This window comes from Diaporthe amygdali, assembly GCF_026229845.1.
Source record: "Diaporthe amygdali strain CAA958 chromosome Unknown NODE_6_length_1560011_cov_65_102424, whole genome shotgun sequence".
NCBI lineage: Eukaryota > Fungi > Ascomycota > Sordariomycetes > Diaporthales > Diaporthaceae > Diaporthe > Diaporthe amygdali.
In genome coordinates, this window is record NW_026517026.1 from 1518319 (window position 1) to 1538809 (window position 20491).

At 53.1% G+C, this 20491-nt stretch overlaps 7 protein-coding genes across 7 annotated transcripts; 5 read left to right on the forward strand and 2 right to left on the reverse strand.

Moving 5' to 3' along the window:
* Positions 1-326: 326 nt before the first annotated feature.
* On the reverse strand, positions 327-2015 carry J7T55_001200 (MFS general substrate transporter; the record flags this gene model as incomplete). The annotated part of the gene is made up of 1 exon (XM_053140492.1): positions 327-2015. The coding sequence occupies one exon, from the start codon at positions 2013-2015 to the stop codon at positions 327-329; it is 1689 nt and encodes a 562-aa protein (XP_052996845.1).
* Positions 2016-4142: 2127 nt separating this feature from the next.
* J7T55_001201 (uncharacterized protein) lies at positions 4143-5094 on the forward strand (the record flags this gene model as incomplete). The annotated part of the gene is made up of 3 exons (XM_053140493.1): positions 4143-4329; positions 4391-4999; positions 5069-5094. The coding sequence occupies 3 exons, from the start codon at positions 4143-4145 to the stop codon at positions 5092-5094; spliced, it is 822 nt and encodes a 273-aa protein (XP_052996846.1).
* A 619-nt stretch (positions 5095-5713) lies between these two features.
* J7T55_001202 (major facilitator superfamily transporter) lies at positions 5714-7789 on the forward strand (the record flags this gene model as incomplete). The annotated part of the gene is made up of 3 exons (XM_053140494.1): positions 5714-6386; positions 6523-6737; positions 6791-7789. The coding sequence occupies 3 exons, from the start codon at positions 5714-5716 to the stop codon at positions 7787-7789; spliced, it is 1887 nt and encodes a 628-aa protein (XP_052996847.1).
* A 1712-nt stretch (positions 7790-9501) lies between these two features.
* J7T55_001203 (Pisatin demethylase) lies at positions 9502-10428 on the forward strand (the record flags this gene model as incomplete). The annotated part of the gene is made up of 1 exon (XM_053140495.1): positions 9502-10428. One exon carries the CDS (start codon positions 9502-9504, stop codon positions 10426-10428), a length of 927 nt encoding a protein of 308 aa, XP_052996848.1.
* An 827-nt stretch (positions 10429-11255) lies between these two features.
* Positions 11256-12877, forward strand: J7T55_001204 (uncharacterized protein; the record flags this gene model as incomplete). Its single annotated transcript, XM_053140496.1, has 4 exons — positions 11256-11301; positions 11473-12263; positions 12326-12513; positions 12586-12877. The coding sequence occupies 4 exons, from the start codon at positions 11256-11258 to the stop codon at positions 12875-12877; spliced, it is 1317 nt and encodes a 438-aa protein (XP_052996849.1).
* A 970-nt stretch (positions 12878-13847) lies between these two features.
* J7T55_001205 (fatty aldehyde dehydrogenase) lies at positions 13848-15539 on the forward strand (the record flags this gene model as incomplete). Its single annotated transcript, XM_053140497.1, has 2 exons — positions 13848-15057; positions 15121-15539. The coding sequence occupies 2 exons, from the start codon at positions 13848-13850 to the stop codon at positions 15537-15539; spliced, it is 1629 nt and encodes a 542-aa protein (XP_052996850.1).
* Positions 15540-16737: 1198 nt separating this feature from the next.
* J7T55_001206 (beta-glucosidase) lies at positions 16738-19403 on the reverse strand (the record flags this gene model as incomplete). Its single annotated transcript, XM_053140498.1, has 3 exons — positions 16738-18255; positions 18311-19142; positions 19243-19403. The coding sequence occupies 3 exons, from the start codon at positions 19401-19403 to the stop codon at positions 16738-16740; spliced, it is 2511 nt and encodes an 836-aa protein (XP_052996851.1).
* Between the last annotated feature and the right edge of the window lie 1088 nt (positions 19404-20491).

Below are 20491 nucleotides of genomic sequence, written 5' to 3' on the forward strand. Positions count from 1 at the left end.
AAAAAGGCAATGTTATCTGTGCCCAGGCACGCAGCGTCGAATACTAATGACGTGACAGATGCATAGGCTATATGAATGAGTTGGATAGAAGGTATCCGGAGTCATATGAAGAATGGGCAGTCTCAAGAGGCGAACCAGTCTGTCCGCCGAAGGTTCAGTACAGAAATAGCTGGCCATAGTTCGCGTGAAACCTGTCACATCTACACAATTACGGCAGATTAATAAGGAATGAAAATCGATGTAGTTGTGTTATTTATTTCATTCGGAACAAATAATTATAAGTAGACTGCATTGCGTGTCTGTGGGCATTCCCTTCCGGGCCCCGTCTATGCTCTTGGCGGCCTTTCACTTGCTTGGCCAACGTCGTTCCTTCTCTGCTCCCTCCATCTGCGACCCCACCTTAGAAGCATTATCATCCCAACGCCTTGCAAGATTCCAACGACAAGAGCCATCAAAGTGAAGTACCAGCCCCAGCCAAGTGCATTGGTCAACGGTTGCAGGATAGCAACCCCAATCCCACTCAGCCCGCTGCGAACAAGTGACGCAGCTGCAGAGGCTGTGCTGGGTCTATCAGGGTGAACGTCGACTAGCAGTGTATTGAAGGCAAAGAAGAGAGTGCTCTGAATACATCCGACGATTGCCTGAATCACCAATGGGACTGCTGGATGAACGCGTTGTTGAACAGTCCATCCCAGGCCAGCAATGCCTATATGCGTGCAGAAGAAGGAAGGCCAAAGCTGTCGAACGCGAGCTTTTTCGATGGGGAAGCCGTCCACTCGATGACTATCCGCGGGAACTCCTTCTTCACGTGCCGTCTTTCTATATTTATGATTGTTCCAGGGCCCAGTGATGAAACCTGAGGCAAATATAGTGATAGCTGCAGGGAGATAAGCCAGACCAATATTGAGCTCGCTCCAACCATAGTTGTTGGCATAGATCTGTGGTATGGAGGCTGTGACACAGTACCAGACAGCATAATTGCAGCTTGCTAGCCACAAGATAAGAGCAGTGTCCCGTGCGAGTATAATGGACAGGCATGAGAAGGGATTAGGAATAAAGAACTTCTTCGTCGCCTTTACTGTAGCAGAAGCGGTATGTGCCTGGGTTTTGGACACTCTTTTCTCACCTATTGTCGCAGCATACAGTTCTCTATCACCGCACACTCCATCTTCGGCTTCAGGCCCTCGGCGTTGACCCCATCGAGGACCAAGTAGAATGAAATCTTTCCAGCCTGTCTTTTCAAGCCTGCGACCCTCGCTCCCGTCTCCGACAACTGACCTCGCTGTCTCGGGCAGGAGGAAGACCATCAGCACCAGACTCGTTGCTCCAAATATGGCCAAAGTGAAGAAGACCCATGTACCGCTCCCTGTGCGCCAGGCAATCAGCCCACCAACAACTGGGCCCAAGACTGTCCCCACATTTGCGGCACTGATCGCAGGTCCGACCATGGTGCCCCTCTGGGCCGGAATGCAGACATCACTGACGACTCCATACGTGATGCTCGCGCAGGCTGAGACTCCCAGTGCTGACATCGCACGCAGTAGGATGAGTGCGACGTAGGACCTATTGCCAGAGACATCGTTAATGGCGAGACCCAGACTCGCCACGGTGAAGATGATGTAAGTAATGATGCTGATGAGTCGCCTACCATGAGCATCTGCAGCTGGGGCAAAGAATGCCGGCATCACAGCCTGGACGACGACGTAGAGTGTGAGGGTGAGGTTGATGGCCTGCGCAGACGAGCGGTATTGCGTCTGGAGAAGAGGAAGAAGAGGCAGGTAGATGTTGGCACTCAGGGGTGAGGCAATGCTGGCTATGCCTAGGATAGCTGTGAGAATTCGGCGGTGCGTGGTCGAGAATATTGAGTAGGGTTTTGAATCATCCTGGCTCGCCGTCGGCGGCATCACTGCTTCAGCTGCAGCTGTCGATGCCGATAGGGTCACCGGATCGGCTGCACGCGGGGTGCCTTGCGCGTGAGCGCGTGGCTCTTCGCTTTCGGTGTTGCGTTCGGCCATGCTACGCGTGGACCTTGAATCTGCGGTGTAACAAGTGAAAGTGAGAGAAGGGTGTAAAGTTGAGAGAGCAGGTCACCGCCGACCCATCTTGTGGGCTCAAAAGTCTGTCTCTTCAGTGCAAGTTTGGGTGACAGCCAACATACTAGACTAACTTCCAACAGGAACCAACATGCAGGACTCTGCTATTAACCCAAGCACACTGACAGGGGTCCGAAAAAAGACCTATATATAGAATTTGTCGTCAAGCAAAAACTATTACCTTTTAGCTCAAGAATAACTCGACAGGTTTGCAGAATTATGTTTTGTCTAATTTAATTTATGATATTAGATTGTATTGAGATTCGTAAATCTTTTTCAATTACTTAAATTAGATAAGAGAAGTACACTACTCATCTTCAAGATTCTATTCGCTACTGCCAAAGCATTCACTGCCATGCGTCAATAAGGTCAATGGTCACCGGTAAGGTCTGAAGTGATTTGAGCATTTAGGTCTTTGAGGACTAGGACAGAGGGAACGTTGCTCCTGTGTAGTGTTCATGTGCCGATGTATACGTCGTACAAATGTTGCACCAATCAACGGCCCTGCTCGCACATCTTATACAAATCGTTGAGCCTTTTTGCACGCTATTTGGGCATTGGCACAGAAGTTGAGCCTCAATAGTGCAAGATGCGAGGACGAATTATAGACAGATAACCTCGCTCGAAGCCTCACCTCGGTCCCTCAAACGTCGAAGGCGAAACGCAGAGAGAATTGGCATGGTCGCCTTTGAGCCTTTTAAAGATTCCTACCTGGAGATTGCTTCTTATTCAACTTCCCGATGCTGGTATTACTTCCAAGCCACAGCCACCATGCTTGAGGAGCGGTCAAGCATGTTGATGCCGACTGGCAGTGCTGCAGCCCAAGGCCAACCCAGTCGAGGCCATCATCAAGAGTACAATTGCCATGGCGAGTTGTGACTGACTCCATACACATGGTCTGAAAAATGCTGGCTAATTTCCCCATAACGCAGATGAAGTGTCGACGTATTGCCGAGTGGTCACTTTCAAAATTCATGCCGTGTTCCCGATGGAGTCGAAGAATACCCAATTTGCATGTTATTCAGCCCCAGTTTCCCTAAGCATCTTGCGCTTCATTCATCAGCCGGTCCTTCTGGCACAGGAAGTAAAGTACCACGGCCATAATGCCTTTCTTGTAGAGAAATTGTTATTTTGCAATCGTCGTGGTGCCTCGTGCTGCTGTCGTCAGTGACACGGTCAGTTGCGAGGACTTCTTGTGTGGCAGTCTTTCAGAACACCGTGACTGGTTATGAGCATGTTAGCCGTTATCAGCCAGTCTCTGTGACATAATGGACTCGTCACATAAGAGCAGTGAGTAGCCTATCTACGTGCTGCTATCTCGAGATATTATAGACCAGGAGGTGAATCTGGAAAGATCATGGGAGAAAGAGACTGAATGTTGATTGTAAAAAGACATCGGGCGGATATAATTGTGGCTGCACAAATCAGGATGAAAGGAGCGATGGTTAAAAATACAGCTTTGTTTCCTAGCGGTAAGCAGACTGCTACGCCAATATTATCGAGCAATGACCGATGTGCTCTGGCAGTTGTTGCATTTATATTCGTTGCAGATTTGTTACATGTTGCGCATGGCCAGTGGCAATCGCAGGCCGTTGGCAGGTCCCGTAAGCTGTGTTGGGTGATCGTGTTGGAAGTAATTGGTCAGGATGGCATTTAAAACTCACTATAACATTCCGATTTCAGAAGGTCAGATTTTAGAAAAATCGCGTTCTGTACGGCGCCCCCTCTGACCCCGCTCAGGTGCAGGTCCAGCAAATAAAGTGCCGGAACATAGAGAGGCGATTCAGCAGAAACGAGTCGCACTAACCGAATATGCCTGTGAATCACTCTTTTCTTGGAGAACAGGAGGTCAGAGAGCCGGACAATCTGTGCCAACGGCAACTAACTATCCGCCTTGGAACGATGGCTAGGGGGGTTGATGGTCTGCGCTCACGGAAAAACTGATCCATGCAACCCCAAACACGGAACTTCTCGAATCAACCATTCAGTCTCGACCGATTTTAGACTGGACAATAGCCACTGCGAGCGCTCTGGCGTAAACAGATCACCATGTCTTCAGCACAGAAACGATCGAGTCAAGGAGACGGTACTGACCCGGCCTCTGATTCGGGGAACCAGGCGTCCAAAAAGACAAAGCTCAGCCCGTCTGCCGTTGGCGACGAGACCTCGATAGCCGGCCTCCGACGCCAGCTGGACGAAGCTCTGGACTTCATCAACGGCTCTGGGCTTGCCTCAAGTACGAATCGACAACCTCACATATCACCTGGCTTGCGCCGGACTGACCCTGCTCTTACCAGAAGCACCTAATACCCTCCAAGCTCTCCTGGAATCTCGCCCAAATGTTGCCGAGGACATGGCACAGCAGATCAGGACCAGGATATACAAGACCTGGGAGCCGCTCTGCGCCGATACCTCGGGCAAGCAGACAGGCATCCACTCGTCCGACATCAGCTCTGCCCAGTGCTCTCATTTCCCCGCGATCGAGAGGCTGGCAAGGCTCCCCAACGAGCACAGTCTGCGGCTAGCGTATGAGGTTGCCTTGTACCTCAAGGATAAGTCATACGGGGACATGGACGAAGACCGCGGGTTTGGAAACCGCCCCTCGGACGAGCAAGGTGACAACTTACTTGCCCGCCTGATCAGAGACCGCCGCGCTGCTGGCGAGACCTGGGACTTCAAAAGCGACTTGGACGACATTGAACGGGAGGCGCAACATATGGCTCGTTATGGAGTCGATTCTTGGTATCCCGAGTATCGCGGGCTTCTTCGGGAGGCCGTCCGCTCTGCAAGTCAGTCATCAGACGACGCAGGGGATCAACCAGAACAGCACAGCCCTGTTCCAAGCCGAGACAGGCTTACAAAAGCAAATCTGGCCATTCTCAATGCATCCGAGAAGGATCAAAATAGTGAGTGATCCTCGTCATCGGTGACTGAGAACTGCAATGGGAGTACTGAGGAAGATTGACTCGTATCAGAACAAGGCCACCTGCCCCAATCCTAGCCGGAACCCCCTTTTTCGTCCCCCGGAAGCAAGATTTGTGATAAACTTTCGCTCAGTAGAAGCAGACATTTGCTCCTGAGTACTGTTCAAAAACTATGGAACAATTCGCAGCATTACTTCTGGCTCGCCCATCCATCGAAGACCGTCCCGGAAAACTCCAGAGCAAAAACACACACATGGATGCAATGAGCTAGGCGCCAGATTCAAAAAGTGTGAGCAATCAGTTCTCGTTACCCGAAAAGAAAGCCGAAGCCCCGTGCGGCAACATCCAAGGGCATCATCCAGCATTGCCCCGGCATGCTCGGTGCCGAAGCGGCCGCCAAGGTCGAGAGTCCGCCTAAAACTCCGGGCGGCGGCCACTTTTAACTCAACCAGGTAGGCCACGCCTCTTTCTTAAAATATCATACACCTTCTACACCTTTCTGCTCCTTTTGATCGTCTGTGGACATCTCAGAGCCACTGTTGGTTCTCATCGGCACCATCGCACTTCACTGTTTTGAGAGGCAGTGGACTTTTTAGCGTGTGGTATACCAGCTCTGGTCTTTCGAGGCGTCAACTACACACATTTCCTTTTTTTGTGTTCGAATTTCTCTGTGTCTCCTCACCGCAACATCACTCAATGGGAGGGTTCCAACAAAGGAAAGGCGCACAGGCTCACGACTCAATTGAAGCTGAACCCGATTTATGCGAGAACAATGGCGAAACAGAGGAGACGAGACTTTTGGAGGCGGAAGAAGCCACTGGGAATGGGCGTGGAGCAGTGCTTCTCACAACACCAGAGGCGATCGGGTCTGGGCGGCCTGCTGCTGGTTCAGACACGCCGGATGAATCGCACCAGCTGAGCGAGCAGCAGACGAAGCAGAACAAGGAGACAGTGTCGTGGAAAGACCTCCCTCGGAAGAAGCAACTTGTTGTCATCACCCTGACAAGGCTCTCCGAGCCTCTTGTCCAAACGAGCCTGCAGGCTTACATGTTTTATCAACTCAAATGGTTCGACCCAACACTTTCGGACGCGGTGATTTCGAGCCAGGCGGGTGTCTTGCATGCTTCCTTCACGGCGGCCCAACTTCTCACAGCCATGATGTGGGGTCGTGTCGCTGATTCGAGTCGATTTGGCCGCAAGAAGGTCATTCTGATCGGCCTGACTGGAACCATGATATCGTGTCTAGGTTTTGGGTTCAGTAAGACTTTCTGGCAAGCTTTAATGTTCCGATGTCTCGGGGGCGTGACGAACGGTAATGTGGGCGTCCTGAGGACTATGATCAGCGAGATCGTGAGAGAGAAGAAATATCGTAGGTCTCTTGCATCTTATATCCCTTCTCAAAGCAGGAAAAACACGTGTTAAGAGGGTTGGCACCAGCATAAAAGATACTCAAAGGCTGTCGATGCCATCTAAACCGGCAGATACTGACCCATAATGTCGAGTAGAATCAAGAGCATTTCTTTTGCTCCCAATGACATTCAACATTGGTGTCATTATCGGGCCAATACTCGGAGGAGTACTCGCAGATCCAGCAGCTAGCTATCCGGACGTCTTTGGCAAATCAACATTCTTCCTGAATTTCCCCTACGCAATGCCGAATCTTGTCAGCGCTTTTTTTCTGCTGTCTGCGTCCCTGACAGCCTGGCTGTGTCTGGAAGAGGTGAGTCAGCGGAAGGTCCCTCGATATCCTTATGCTTGCTCACAATGTAGCAGACGCTCGATGCACGGGCTGACAAGAGAGATTGGGGCATTGAACTGGGCAACGCAATCGGCTCAGCCATCTCTGCTCGCCTATCTCGCAACAAGCTCGCCGCCGGGTACACTCCCTTGGCCACTCGCGAGAGTCTCAGAGCCAGTATCGAGATGTCACCTTCGCGGACCCCATCACCGGCAACACCGACAACTTCACACTCCTCGAAGCCGGCCAAACGACAACCACGCTACACCCAGCGCCTGCCATTCCGGCGCATCTTCACGCGCAACGTATGCGTCACCCTGCTAGCGCGCTTCTGCCTCGCGTTCCACATAGGCACGTTCAACAGCCTCTGGTTTGTATTCCTGTCGACGCCGGTCTACGACCCAAAAAGTCCGTCAGCCCCGGACCGCCACCTCCCATTCCTCTTCACCGGCGGCATGGGGCTGCCGCCCGCCAAGGTCGGCACGGCAATGGCGGTTCTCGGCTTCCTGGGCATCACGCTGCAGCTCTTCGTGTACCCCACCCTGTCCGCGCGCCTCGGCACCGTGAGATGCCTGCGGATGTCCCTCATCTGCTTCCCCGTCGCTTACTTCCTTGTCCCATACCTATCGCTCGTGCCGAGCACCACGGAGCCCCCGGCCCCGAAGTCAGGCCCGGCGATGTGGGTCGCCATCTCGGGGATCCTGCTTTGCCAAGTGGTCGGGAGGACCTTCGCGTCGCCCAACATGGCCATTCTGGTCAACAACTGCTCGCCGCACCCGAGCGTCCTCGGGACGTTCCATGGCCTGGCGCAGACTTGCAGCTCGGCGGCCAGGACTGTAGGGCCGGTGCTGTGTGGGTTCTTATATGGCATTGGGCTGGCGAACGGGGTCGTCGGTGGTGTGTGGTGGGGGCTCAGTATGTGGGCCGCCATGGGATGGCTGACGAGTTGGTTGTTGAAAGAGGGCGATGGACACGAGATCTGGCTGGATGGCGACGAGGAAGACGAGGGAGTAGAAACGACGAAGAGAGTCTAAGTCTTTTCAGGCTGGAATGAGGCTTAGACGAAGTGACTGTTGTCATTTATAGTCTGGGGTACCGCAGGCCCACCGTCGGCACATGCCTTGAATGGAAGTCGGTTGTTACCATCAACACGCGGCATTGCGGTATTCGAAGCCTTTGACAGACGAAAGCTTCAGCTTGTGTGACCTAACGAGCCAAACATTCAAAGTGTGATACCTTTGCGAGGGCCATCGCTGCCGTATGATTGCCAGAATACCACTCGGGCTGAAGCTGAACAGAGCGGGGTTCATTTCACAAAAAGAGGCACCTGTTGTGAAGCAAATGAGAAACATCCACAGAAAATTTGACCTATATGCTCAGGCTCGACGAGCTGTTTTCTATATAGAGAGAGATTTCCTACCCGCCGAACTCAAGATAAATTATTCTCGCTGCAAGGTTATGCTGCTATGCTGGTGGTCGTGTACTTTTCCAGGTATCCCTTTGGTCCTATGAGTGTAGTATTGATGAGTATGCCGGCGCTATGGAGAACCTCCGTCTGAAAATGTCCAATCAGAAACCGTTCATTACTTGATATACTCTTATGTGCTACTCTTGACGTGTTTATGCATGCTTAGCATCCATTTGGCCGGGGCTGGGCATAATCAGAACTTGAGCGAGGTGGGTTCACCTCACCGGGGGGCAAGGGGCGGGGTTTGACCGGGATTCTCGTATCCTGGCCGTCTGGAAACCTGGTCTACGCGATATAAATTTGTCTTCCTGATCATTGAATGATAATCATACGTTGCTTTCACACTATAAGTTATGTAGTCACAGATTGCCTTTGTTAGTCTTATCATGCATAATCAATCGACGCAGTCGAGCGGCATCTTGGGTGCTGCGGCCAATGCACCTCCGTGGTTGTCACTTCTTCTTCTCCCTCTGTTCTTCATTGCTCTTTGGAGTCTCCTCGGCCAACTTGTTTCACCCGTCAGAAAGTACCCAGGTCCATTCTTAGCCAGTAAGTGGAGCATTTCCCCTCGCATCATGTCAACGTCTCTAACGACAAATAATCAGAGTACACAAACTTGTGGAGAACCTGGCACAACTCTAGAGGAAGCGCTCATCTGGTATATCAAAAGCTTCACGAGAAGTACGGGCCGATTGTGCGTGTCGGGCCTAATGTACTGGATGTCGATCTTCCAGAACTTGTAAAGCCTGCTTTCAGCGACATTAAGAGTGACTGGCGAAAAGTAAGTTATTATGTCCCTATACGCGTGTGGCTCAAATAAAGCTAAATTTGTCACCAATAGACGGACTTTTATCATAGTAGTAGTGCCCTTGTCAACGGGAAGATTGTGTATAACCTCTTCAGTGAAACAGACGCAAAGAAACATGCCAAAGAGAAAAGACCCATCGCGAAGTTCTACTCTACACTGGCTGTCGCAGCCCTGGAGCCTCATATGGATGCGATGATATCTAAGCTATGTGAATGTCTAGACACTCACTTTGTGGACAGCGAGAGAAGCTTTGACCTCGGTCAATGGCTTAGTTTCTGTACGTATGAACCATTTAGCTCCAGCTGCAGATCTCTGTCATCTTCCCAGAGATGGATATGGAATTTGCTGCCTGGTACTGCTTTTCCCGGTTTGGAAATTGATGTTGTGTAGATGCATGGGATGTAGTAGGAACCGTGACATTCAGTCAACCAATCGGGTACCTTGATCAAGGCTATGACTTTGATGGAACTATGAAAAACGCAACGACGTCTCAAGTCTACTTCTCTATCGTGGGGACGATGCCGTTCCTCGACCACTGGCTTGACAAGAACCCGATCATGCATATCGGGCCGCCTGGGTTCAAAACTATCATTGGAGTTCTCGTGAAGCGCCTCGTCGACAGGTGCCAAGGAAACGATAAAGATTTCCATGACCCAGAGAAGCCTGATTTCCTAGACCATTTCATCGAGGCTAAGAATGCAGATCCCGAGAATGTCGATGACGCGCAGATCATATCGTGGTTGATGATCAATATGCTTGCTGGTGCTGATACGACGGCCTTGACCCTCAAGACGGCCTTTTACTACTGCCTTCGGAACAAGCGCATCCTGCAGCAACTGCGAAAGGAGATCCTGGCTGCGAATCCGCAAGAAGTCACGCCGGTTCCCTATGAGATCGCACATTCCTCGCCGTACCTCGAAGCAGTGGTGCGTGAGGCACTGCGTATCCTGCCTGGGATCTCAATGTCGTTGGAGCGATATGTACCCCAAGAAGGATACCGGCTTTCCAATGGCAGCTTCCTCCCAGGTGGCAGCACCGTGGGTTTGAACCCATACCTGATCTCCAGGAATAAGGAGATATACGGGGGTGACGTGGAAGACTTCAGGCCGGAGAGATGGCTGCGGGACGAGGCTGCTGGTGAGACACAAGAGCAATTTGAGGCCCGTCTCGCAGCTATGAACAGCGTCGACCTTACCTTTGGAGGGGGCAGACGTATTTGTATTGGCAAAAACTTGGGGATTTCCCAAGTGTACAAGGTTTTTGCCACGTTGGTCACGTCGTATGAAATGGAATTGGTCGACCCAAACAGAGACTGGAAGGTTGTCAATAGCTGGTTCCCTAGACAGGAGGGTGGATTAGATATCAAGATCACGAGGCGCAGAGGGCATGAGCTTTGATATCGCCAGAGTCGGAACCCGCACGGCCATACTAGACAGGAACACAAAGTGATTCTAGTGATATGAGCCTCGTTGAAATCACGTTTGTTGCTATGTGTATCGTCTTGTGTCCAAATAGTCCAGTGCAGTCCCATTCACTCAGACATGTACTGCGTACGTGAGAGATTGATTATCAGGAAATGTAACTGGACCACATGATTTTCTTACACACGCAGGAGTCATACTGGGCTTGAATCAAAATACATGCGGCACCTGGCACATCAAGGTATGCGAGGGTTGTGCTACCTGCGTAGATACCGACCGTGACAAACAAGTTTGCTACGGCCTCCTGGACATGGGGTAACAATGTAGGGCATGACGTTCGCATCTATAGCTGAAGCTTGACTTCAGTTGTGCCGACATATCCAGACCCGCTGCGAACGTCCACATAGCCAATGCACGCAGGCGGTGGCTATCGCAGCTCCTGTCCCAGACTTCATTTGTCCAACCCCTGGAGCGGAAGTTCGGCAGTTGTTCCAGACTATGGGCGGCAGTGCATCACAAAATGATTGGGAGGTGAACATGCACGATCAGCGGCATTCTGAACCACTTGCCGCTTATGCAGGCATAGTGGGAGTTATAAAAAGACTGTCAAGATTGTAGGCGGTTCGTCGACGAATGAGAACGCACACATTCGTGATCAGTGTGAATGCGCCACGATTGGTGTCTTGGACTGCGAGCTGGTAGAGGGTATTTGATTCTGGACGACCCCGCTCTCAGAATGATAGAATTGAGATGGAGTTGTCCTTACGTTCTCTCCGATTGCAATATTCACATACGGAGACAAGATGATGAGAAGGTTGAACCTCGCAGGAGCCGTGCTGGCCGCGGCAGGTAAGACTGGCTGCCCCAGCCCCACTTTTGTCCCTGAGCCGTGATACCCCCCTCGCTCACAAGCACCACCCTAACCCTGTTTTCTCACTTCCGACACCATACTGGAGCACTTTTATTGTTCTCGCAATTTGAGTGGGCTTGAATATAAATGTGCTGACGGATCCTGTACAGCTCTCATTACACCATCGCTGGCTGCACAATCGACCTTCATTGCCCCTACACAGTCTCTCGCCTTCGGCCTAAGCATCCCTGACGATGCCGCCAACGAAGACATCTACTTCAGCGTTGCCATGGCCCGCGGGCTGAGCTGGGCTTCGATCGGGCTTGGTGGACACAAGATGCCTGGGTCACTCATGTTCATGATATACCCATCAGCGTCTGGGGAGAACGTGACGTTCTCACCTCGGCTCGCGACCGATCATACAGAGCCAGAGTTCTACCCTAGTCTGGACTTCGAGACGCTGTCCAATGCCACCGGTTTGATGAACAAGACGACGTATGTGTACAGCGCCGTGTGCCACAACTGTCGGTCCTGGCGAGGAGGCTTCCTCGATGTGAACAGTACCTCGCAGCAATTCATCTTCGCCACGGGGCCGGGTGGGACAGTAGGCAGCGACAGCGAGCAGGCGTCGGTGAAGCTTCATTATGAGCACGGGGCCTTCAACATGGATATGCTGCATGCCACTGGCCCTGCTGGCCCTGCGGTGCTGAACGTGGTCACTGCGGACGACAATGAGGGAGCCACGCTGGTGGGCGAACCCACCGAAGGTATGAATGACTGGGTGGCTGTGATCCATGCCGTCCTCATGATTGGGTGCTTCGTCGGTTTGATGCCCTTCGGCATTCTGATCTTGCGACTTGGCGAGTGGGTAAGATGGCATGGAGTCAATCAAGGCGTTGCGATGGTGGGTGTAATTGTAGGCGTGGGGCTGGGCATCAAGGCTGGCACGCGCTACAACAGGGTAAGCATAATTCTGACGGACACGGTAGACCTTGTGACTTCGCTAACCGGTTGTCGCGACAGACCAAGAGCTTCAACACCGCCCACCAGGTGATCGGCATCATTGTGTTTATATTCATTCTGGTGCAGTTCACGTTGGGCGTCATGCACCATCGGGTCTTTAAGAAGACCCAGACGCCGACCAAGTTCGCACCCATCCACGTCTGGTTGGGCCGAGCAGTCATTCTTCTGGGAGTAGCGAATGGTTTCCTGTACGTTCTCACCCCCTGATTGTCTCTCATCTGTGCATTGAGATAGAATGAGCAACTGACATCAATACGCAGTGGGTTTCCCCTTGCTCTGTCCCCGGGGCACAACTACACGCTGCTTGGGCTCGTCCTTGCCGTCTCTTCGGTCATCCTGGCACTGCTGGCCATGAAAATGGTGTTCCTGAGACGACGTCAGCGCCGCGAGCACGAGAGACGGATGGAAGGGCCATCCGGCTATCACGCCGAGCCGTGGCTGGCACCGGGCCAGCAGCAGCACAGCGACGCGGGCTCGTTTGAGATGGGGTCGCTGAGGAAGGGTGGCAGTACCACGGTTGTCGAGGCCAGGCCCCCGCCGGCGTACGCGTGAAGTGTTATATAGATTGAGATCCGGTTGGGCTGCTTGGGGCTTTTATGAAATCTTCAAAGAATTTGGCACCGTTGGAATTGATTCAAGTTCCCAACGTGTTTTGTCGATGAGCTCTGGTTGTGCTTAGGCAGAGGACAAGGCTGAGACTTGCTGTGAGAAAGAAACCATTGAGCTATGTTAATGCCTCTGTTGGCTTATGGCAGGGCTGCAGAAGCGAAAGCCAATCACACTCGATGATGCAGGTACGAGGTTCAGACGTAAGGCATGCGCCCAAGTGCGACATACGTAGATATAGTATGACTGACTGTCGGCATCTTTGCCATCAGCCACTGTGGGAAATGCATGCTAGCGGACGGCAACACGGCCGAACCCAAGGAGAGACATGTCGTCTAGAGACGGAGCCGGATATTATCTAAGCGCAGATTCATCCCTGAGCCTCGGCTGGAGGGGTTGGACGGGGTCATTTGTGGGGGAGGCCAAGCAGCTTAATCTCCGCCCGAGGAAGACGTGGATCTCCATCTCTTATTTCCCAATTCCATCTGCAACCGCAACTCAAAACGAGGGGGGCCCGTGCGACTCCCGAGCTTCACCTCGCCCTTCTCCACACTCACATGCTGGTGCTGCCGTTGCCGCTGCCGCTTCTCCTCAGCTGGGTCTCAACTGCGTCCCGAGCTCCTGGTCCCGCTTGCATCTTGACAACCTTGGACCTCCCAATTCACTTCCTCTGCGCGTCAGATATCTGATATAGCTTGCACCCACGTATAAACTTTACGAGGTTCCTCCCTAACACCTACACGTATACCAGGCACAGAGCTTGACGCTGCTCACTTTGCAAGGTTGCCCTCGCCTCTTAATAACTTTAGTCTTTCCTCTCGCCCCCTACTCGTAGCCTTTTTTTGTAACACGCTTTAAACCTTCATTTACATCCATATATTTCCCTCAATCTCTTTCGGTCCCACATACGATCAACATGGCTTCCAGATCCAGCATCGACAAGGGATCAAAGGTTGATATCGCAGCCTTCCAACCCACGGCTATTGACACCATTCCTGGCACTTGCTCCACTGTGCGCTCCTCCTTCCGCACCCTCAAGACCAAGGACCTGGAGTATCGCAAGGTGCAGCTTCGTAAGCTGTACTGGGGTATCAAGGACCATGGCGCCGAGCTTGAGGAGGCCTTGATGCGCGACCTGCGAAAGTCCGCGTACGAGTCCAGGTTCACAGAGATCGACTGGACCGCCAACGACTGCATGTTCATGCTTGACAACCTCGACAACTTCGCCAAGGATGAGTTCCTTGGAAGCCCCCTCGTCCCCTTTGTCTTCAAGCCTAACAAGGTGCGCATCCACAAGGAGCCCCTAGGCAGTGCCCTCATCATCGGCACCTACAACTTCCCCTTCATGCTCACCATGGTGCCTCTGGTCGGCGCCATCGCGGCCGGATGCACTGCTGTGTTGAAGCCCTCCGAGGGCTCTCCAAATGTCGCCATGGTCATCAAGAAGATCGTGGAGTCCAGCTTGGATCCCGAATCCTACCGCGTCGTGAACGGCGCGGTCCCAGAGACCACCGCTTTGCTCGAGCAGAAGTGGGACAAGATCTTCTACACCGGCAACGCCAACGTCGCCCGCATCATCTGCAAGAAGGCAGCCGAGAGCCTGACCCCAGTCACCCTCGAACTCGGCGGCCGCAACCCGGCCTTTGTCACCCGCAACGCCGATCTGAAGCTGGCCGCAAAGCGGCTGCTCTGGGGCAAGACTCTCTGTGCTGGCCAGGTTTGCCTCTCCCAGAACTACGTGCTGGTGGAGCGCGAGGTAGTGGACGATTTTATCAAGCAGCTTAATGCTGCCAACAAGCACGCGTTCCCCAAGGGCGCCAAGGAGAGCCCTGACCTGTGCCGTGTCGTCAACGAGAGGCACTTCCTGCGCATGAAGAAGATGGTGGATGAGAGCAAGGGTAAGATCGTCATGGGCGGCGAGATGGACCAGTCAGAGCTGTTCATTGCGCCCACGGCGGTGCTGGTCGACTCGGTAGACGACAGCATGATCAGAGAGGAGTCCTTCGGGCCTGTCTTCTCCATCATTCCCTTCGACAACCTCGGCCACGCGATTGATATTGCCAACAACGTAGACCCCACCCCTCTGGCCCTGTTCGGCTTCGGCACAAAGGAAGAATTCAACAAGCGTACGTAACCGCAACTTGATCTAACATCATTCACTCCAGCAGAAGCTAACCCCTTTCGTCTAGTGATCAACGCAGTCACCTCGGGCGGCGCGACGTGGAACGACTCCTTCATGCACGCGTCGATCCAGAACGTGCCCTTCGGCGGCGTGGGCGAGTCCGGGACGGGCAACTACCGCGGCAAGGCCTCGTTCGACGCCTTTACGCACCAGCGCAGCATCGCCGAGACGCCTGCCTGGGCCGAGGCGACCCTGCGCGTGCGCTACCAGCCCTACGACTGGAGCCAGCTGAACATGCTCAAGATGCTGACCGAGGCGAGGCCCAACTTCGACCGCAGCGGCCGCGTCGTGCGCGGCCTCGCCTACTGGGTCAAGGTGGTCCTGGGCCTGGGCACGGCGGAGAAGAAAGGTGCGTTACTGAGGTGGTTGGTCGTGGCCCTGGGGTGGTATTATCTGACCGGTGGGAAGGCGGCGAGTAGGCTTTGATTCTTGAGCGTGGCGTTTGCTTTGCCTGCTTTCCACGCGTTGCTTTGCGCGTGTGATTTCCTTCTCGACCGATCTCGCTCTGTGTGCTGCGATTTGCGCGCTGCGTCTCGATGCTTTGTTGCCGGGTGAGTGTTGTGATGGAAGCTTTGCAGTGCTGAGATGATATGGCGTCTCCGTGGTACGAGGACTTGTACATTAGGATAAGGTTTGCTGACGGCTTTGACGCTGTCCTGGGGCACGAGGGATCAAAATGGGGGAAATGAGGCCCAGCCGGATAGCTGCTGGGGCTGTCCATACTGCCGATACGATAAGCTTATAAGGAGAGCAATAATAATGCGTTTAAGCATAGCCATGTTCTTTTCTACGAGTGCCGTACGTGAGACGCTTTGCACTAGCAGGGAAGGAATCTGTGAGAGAATCAAAGGTAAGTTATTTATGGACTCCTGACCTTTGGGTTTCTTGAGCCGGGGGTAGGTGTAGGTGTATATAAATATTCCTGTCGAAATATTAGCTTTGCTGCTCAGCGGAATTGATGGCTGACCTACTGGGTCTTGTTGTTAATAAATTCAGTGGAAATACTGGCTTAAACCGGTGATTGATGTGTAAGGTGAATTGACTGAGGTTGAAGGGGAAACATGGAATGGAAACGGAAATGAATGGTCTACAACGGCGGAAAGCCGGCCCCAGGACTCACTGTCTGTTGTGTTGAGATGCTTTCACCGTGCTATTTGTCGCTACACCGTCTGGGATGCGGACTGCGCAGGATTCTAATTAAGGTCAGGAAGGAGCTGTGATGAACTACAGAATCTCTAGGTATTCCTCGTGACGGTCGTACCTGTGAATTGAAGGGGAAGGGGGCAGTGACAGAGGAGATGCTGGCTCTTCTCATGAGCGACATACGGGTTAAACACGAGTTGGCCATGACTTCAGGTCGATCTGTTGAAGAGAATGCTGAGTAGAAACCAATTGTGAGTGGCGGTAAATGTTTGGCGTTGATCAATGACTAAGAGAACATCTACACTCATTGATAAAATCGAATCATTGGCTGGGAGAGAAAGGAAGCAAACAGGAATAAGTTAGCAGTACTGAAATTGACTTTTGACACGCATAAAAGTATGAATCATGATCTATCGAGTTCTGATTCTTCACACCACGTGTGGCAGTAGCTTTTCCTTCCCTCAAAATGTAAGCTGCAGATCTAAATGCCACTCCACCAGAACGTCTCGGGCACCTTAAAGCTTCGCTTGACGGACTTATCCTTTTTCACCTCACTGCTGTCACTGACGATCACATCGTACTGTCCCTCCTCAACGATCCACTTCCCCCTCTCCTCATCGAAATAGCTTGCAGCATACTTCGTCTCGAGGTCGAGCTTGACTGTTTTCTCCTCTCCAGCCTCGAGTTCAACCTTTGAAAAGCCCTGCAACTCCTTGACTGGCCTATTGACCTTCGCCTTCTGCTTGGGCGACACATAGACCTGAACGACCTCGGCGCCCTTGGTCTTGCCCGTGTTCTTCACCTTGACACTGACGCTCAGCTTGCCGTTCGCCTCAGAAACCTCGAGGCCGCTGAACTCGAACGTGGTGTAGCTCAGCCCGTGTCCGAAAGGGAACAACACTTCTCTGTCCGCGAACTCGTAGTACCTGTATCCAACGTAAACGTCCTCGCCGTAGATGGTCCTGCCGCCTTCTGTGCGGAAGTTCAGGAATGCCGGGTTGTGCTGCAGCTTAATGGGCCAGCTGAGGCTGAGCTTCCCGGACGGGTTGACGTCGCCGAAGAGCACGTCGGCAATGGCGTTGCCTGTCTCGTTGCCTCCGTACCAGGCCTGCACGATAGCGCCGACCTTGTCAGCCCAGGGCATTGTCACGGGCGTACCGGACTGGTTGACCACGACGGTGTTGTCAGGGTTTGCTTCCACAACTGCTGTGATGAGGTCATCTAGTCCTGGAGGGAGGTCCATGTTCTCCCTGTCTGAGCCCTCGGTCTCCCAGTCCGCGTTGAGACCCGCGCAGATGATGACCTGATCCGCGTCCTTGGCCAACGCTGCGGCTCTCTCGATCTCTTTCTCGGGATCGATAATCTTGCAGCCGCCAATCCTCAGCGCGCCGCCGCCGAACAGCACGTTCCCGCCGGCCAACTTCGAAGTGGCAGCGCTACCGAACTGCACCTTGAAGTGATACGTCTCGCCCTTCTTGATACTGAAATGGCCCAGCTCCTCGACAGTTCCTTGGCCAAAGAAAGTATCGCCTTGTCTCTGTACTGTATCATTGTCCACGACGATCTTGCCGTTGCAGAAAAGCTTGGCAGTACCGACGACGACAAGAGAGAACGCCCATCTGGCATCCTCCTCGGCAACAAAGGAGCCTTCGAGGTCTGCATACCATTTGGTCGAGGTGATCTTGGGATTGTAGTAGTCCACCAGTAATAGGTCCGTCTTGTCCAGCTCCACGACATCGAGGGGCGTGCGGTCGGCCTTTTCATCCGGATGCTCGTTGTACGCTGTCATGGTCATTCCCGGGTTTCCAGCCTTGGACTTGAGCACGCTTCCTAGGAGAGGAAGCAGCTTGTGGGCATAGTGGCCAACGGAGTACTCGGGAGGTGACTCCAGCTTGGCACTGATGCCGTCAAAAGGGGTGACAGCATAGAAAGCAGCGAGGGAAGCAGAGCCACCGCCATGGTAAGTCGCAATTTTTGCATTGGGGCCAATGACGACGGTCTGAGTCGGGGTCAGCATCGCACCACGAGGATGAAGAAACGAGGTGAAAATTTACCTTCTTGTTCTTCTTCAGAGGCAGGATATTCTTCTCATTCTTGAGAAGCACGAGAGACTCGCCACCGATCTTCCTCAGCAGCGCAGCCGTCTCGGGCGTGTCCTCCGCCCTCTCCTCCTGGCCCTCCTTCACGCCGGACGCAGCACAATTCTTGACGAATTGAAGAACCTCTCTAGCCCTCTCATCCAGGATGTGCTCCCGCACCTTGTCCGTCGAGACATTGAACTTCAGAGGCTCTCCCCTGAACCTCGGCGGGCCAGGCATCTCCAGGTCCAGCCCTGCAAGCACAGACTCGGTCGTGCTGTAGCAGCCAAACCAGTCACTCATCACGAGTCCCTTCCAACCCCACTCGCCGCGGAGTAAACCATCCAGCAGTTCCTTGTTCTCGCTGCAGTACGTCCCGTTCACGCCGTTGTAGGCGGTCATGAAGCTCGCCGGGTTCGAGTCCCGCACCGCGATCTGGAAAGGCTTGGCATAGATCTCCCTCAAGGCTCGGTCCGTCACGATGGCCTGTGTGGCGTTGCGTTTGTGTTCCAGATCATTGCACACGAAGTGCTTGATAGTGGCCTGAATTCCTTTGCTCTGGATGCCGTTGATGAGGGCCGAGGCGCCGAGCCCTGCCAGTACGGGGTCCTCGCCTAAGGACTCAAAGCCGCGGCCGCCCAGCGGTGATCGCTGCATGTTGATGGTTGGTCCGAGGATGACGTGGGCGCCCTTGGACTTTGCCTCGTCGGCCATCTTGCGGCCCGCTTCCTCGAGCAGAGGAAGGTTGAAGGTTGCGCCCAAGCCAGTGCCACAAGGGAAGCAGGCTGCCTTGGTGCCATTGAAGAATCTAGGATGGAATTAGATTGTGTTGAGGATGATGCTTGGAGCGTGGATTATATGTGACCCGAAAGCTCAATCTCGGTTTGAAAGTGGGCCATGAGACTTACTTGGTACCTCTTACGCCGTTAGGTCCATCTGAAGTGCGCAAGGAGGGAACGCCGTGTTGAGGAAGGGCCTTGGTGTGCCAAAAGTCTATGCCGGAAAGGAGATCGCATTTCTCGCTGGGAGTGAGCTTCTTGAGCACCTCTTCAACGTTGATGTCCGCCATCTTGCAGAAATAGAAATCTGGTGGTCGGGGAATAACCACGACCTGCTCTACGCTCTCAAGAACCTGGAAAGGGTCTATGCAAAAGAAGGAAGAAGGTTCAAACAGAACCGTTCACTGACTAGCGTTGATAACGGAATGTAGGATAGAAGTGGAGACGGAAACAAACAAGAGGAGCCCTCTTTCCTTATAATATAGCACCCGGATATAGCGTGACGAGGTGACGTCTCTGGGACACGAGGCTTGACCGATTCACCCACAACTGTCCGGCATGGGCCCAGCCGTGCGTCCAGGACATGCCACGATGCAAGAAGGTTGCGTCGTACCTGAAGATCAGTCGGGACACACTGGGTTACAGCTTCTCATGATTCACACGATTCACCCGCTTCACACAAGGCCATGTGGGCTGCTGGGGGTGGAGGGGGAGGGGGTAGCTGTTGCCCATGCCGACACCACTAATTTGTGCACTTGTCCAACAATGGTCTTCCTTCTTAGGAAGAGCCAAGTCTCCGCCCCAGACCAGTACATAATTTCCATATTTCTAGCAGGGGCGGAGCGGAATGGCTTGGGTTCCAAGGTGCAAAAGGGCGAACAAGAGCTCAAGCTTAGGAGGGGTAAACCGCAGTAAGTGAAGCCCAAGGCAGTGCAGGGGGGAAGGAAACCCCTCAGGATCGTCAGAGCCGAGGTTTACCCAGATCCGAACTTCGACCGGGGTGAAACCTACACCAATTGAGGGCCAGGTTGGGAGCGCTAGAGGGAACCTTCTGCCCGATGTTCCGTCTGGTATTTTGTCTGGATATTTCACACACACGCGCAAAAGCTCCGAGGGGATCGTGATGCCCGGCCTGAAGCATCCACGACCCGGTAGTGTATTCTACTCGACCCACGCGAAGCTGTTCTGAAAGGCTATGTGATCTGCTGATTCTGTGGAACAGGAAGATGATTTCTTGGCTAATCAACCGTGCATGTTCCCAACGGGCCTTGTCCGCAACGCAGTCGATGAAGTAAGTTGCGGAACAGTGCAATGACATGAGAAACACGTTTTCGAGCTTCGCTTTTCGAACTACGCTCGATTGGACGTGCCTCCGTTG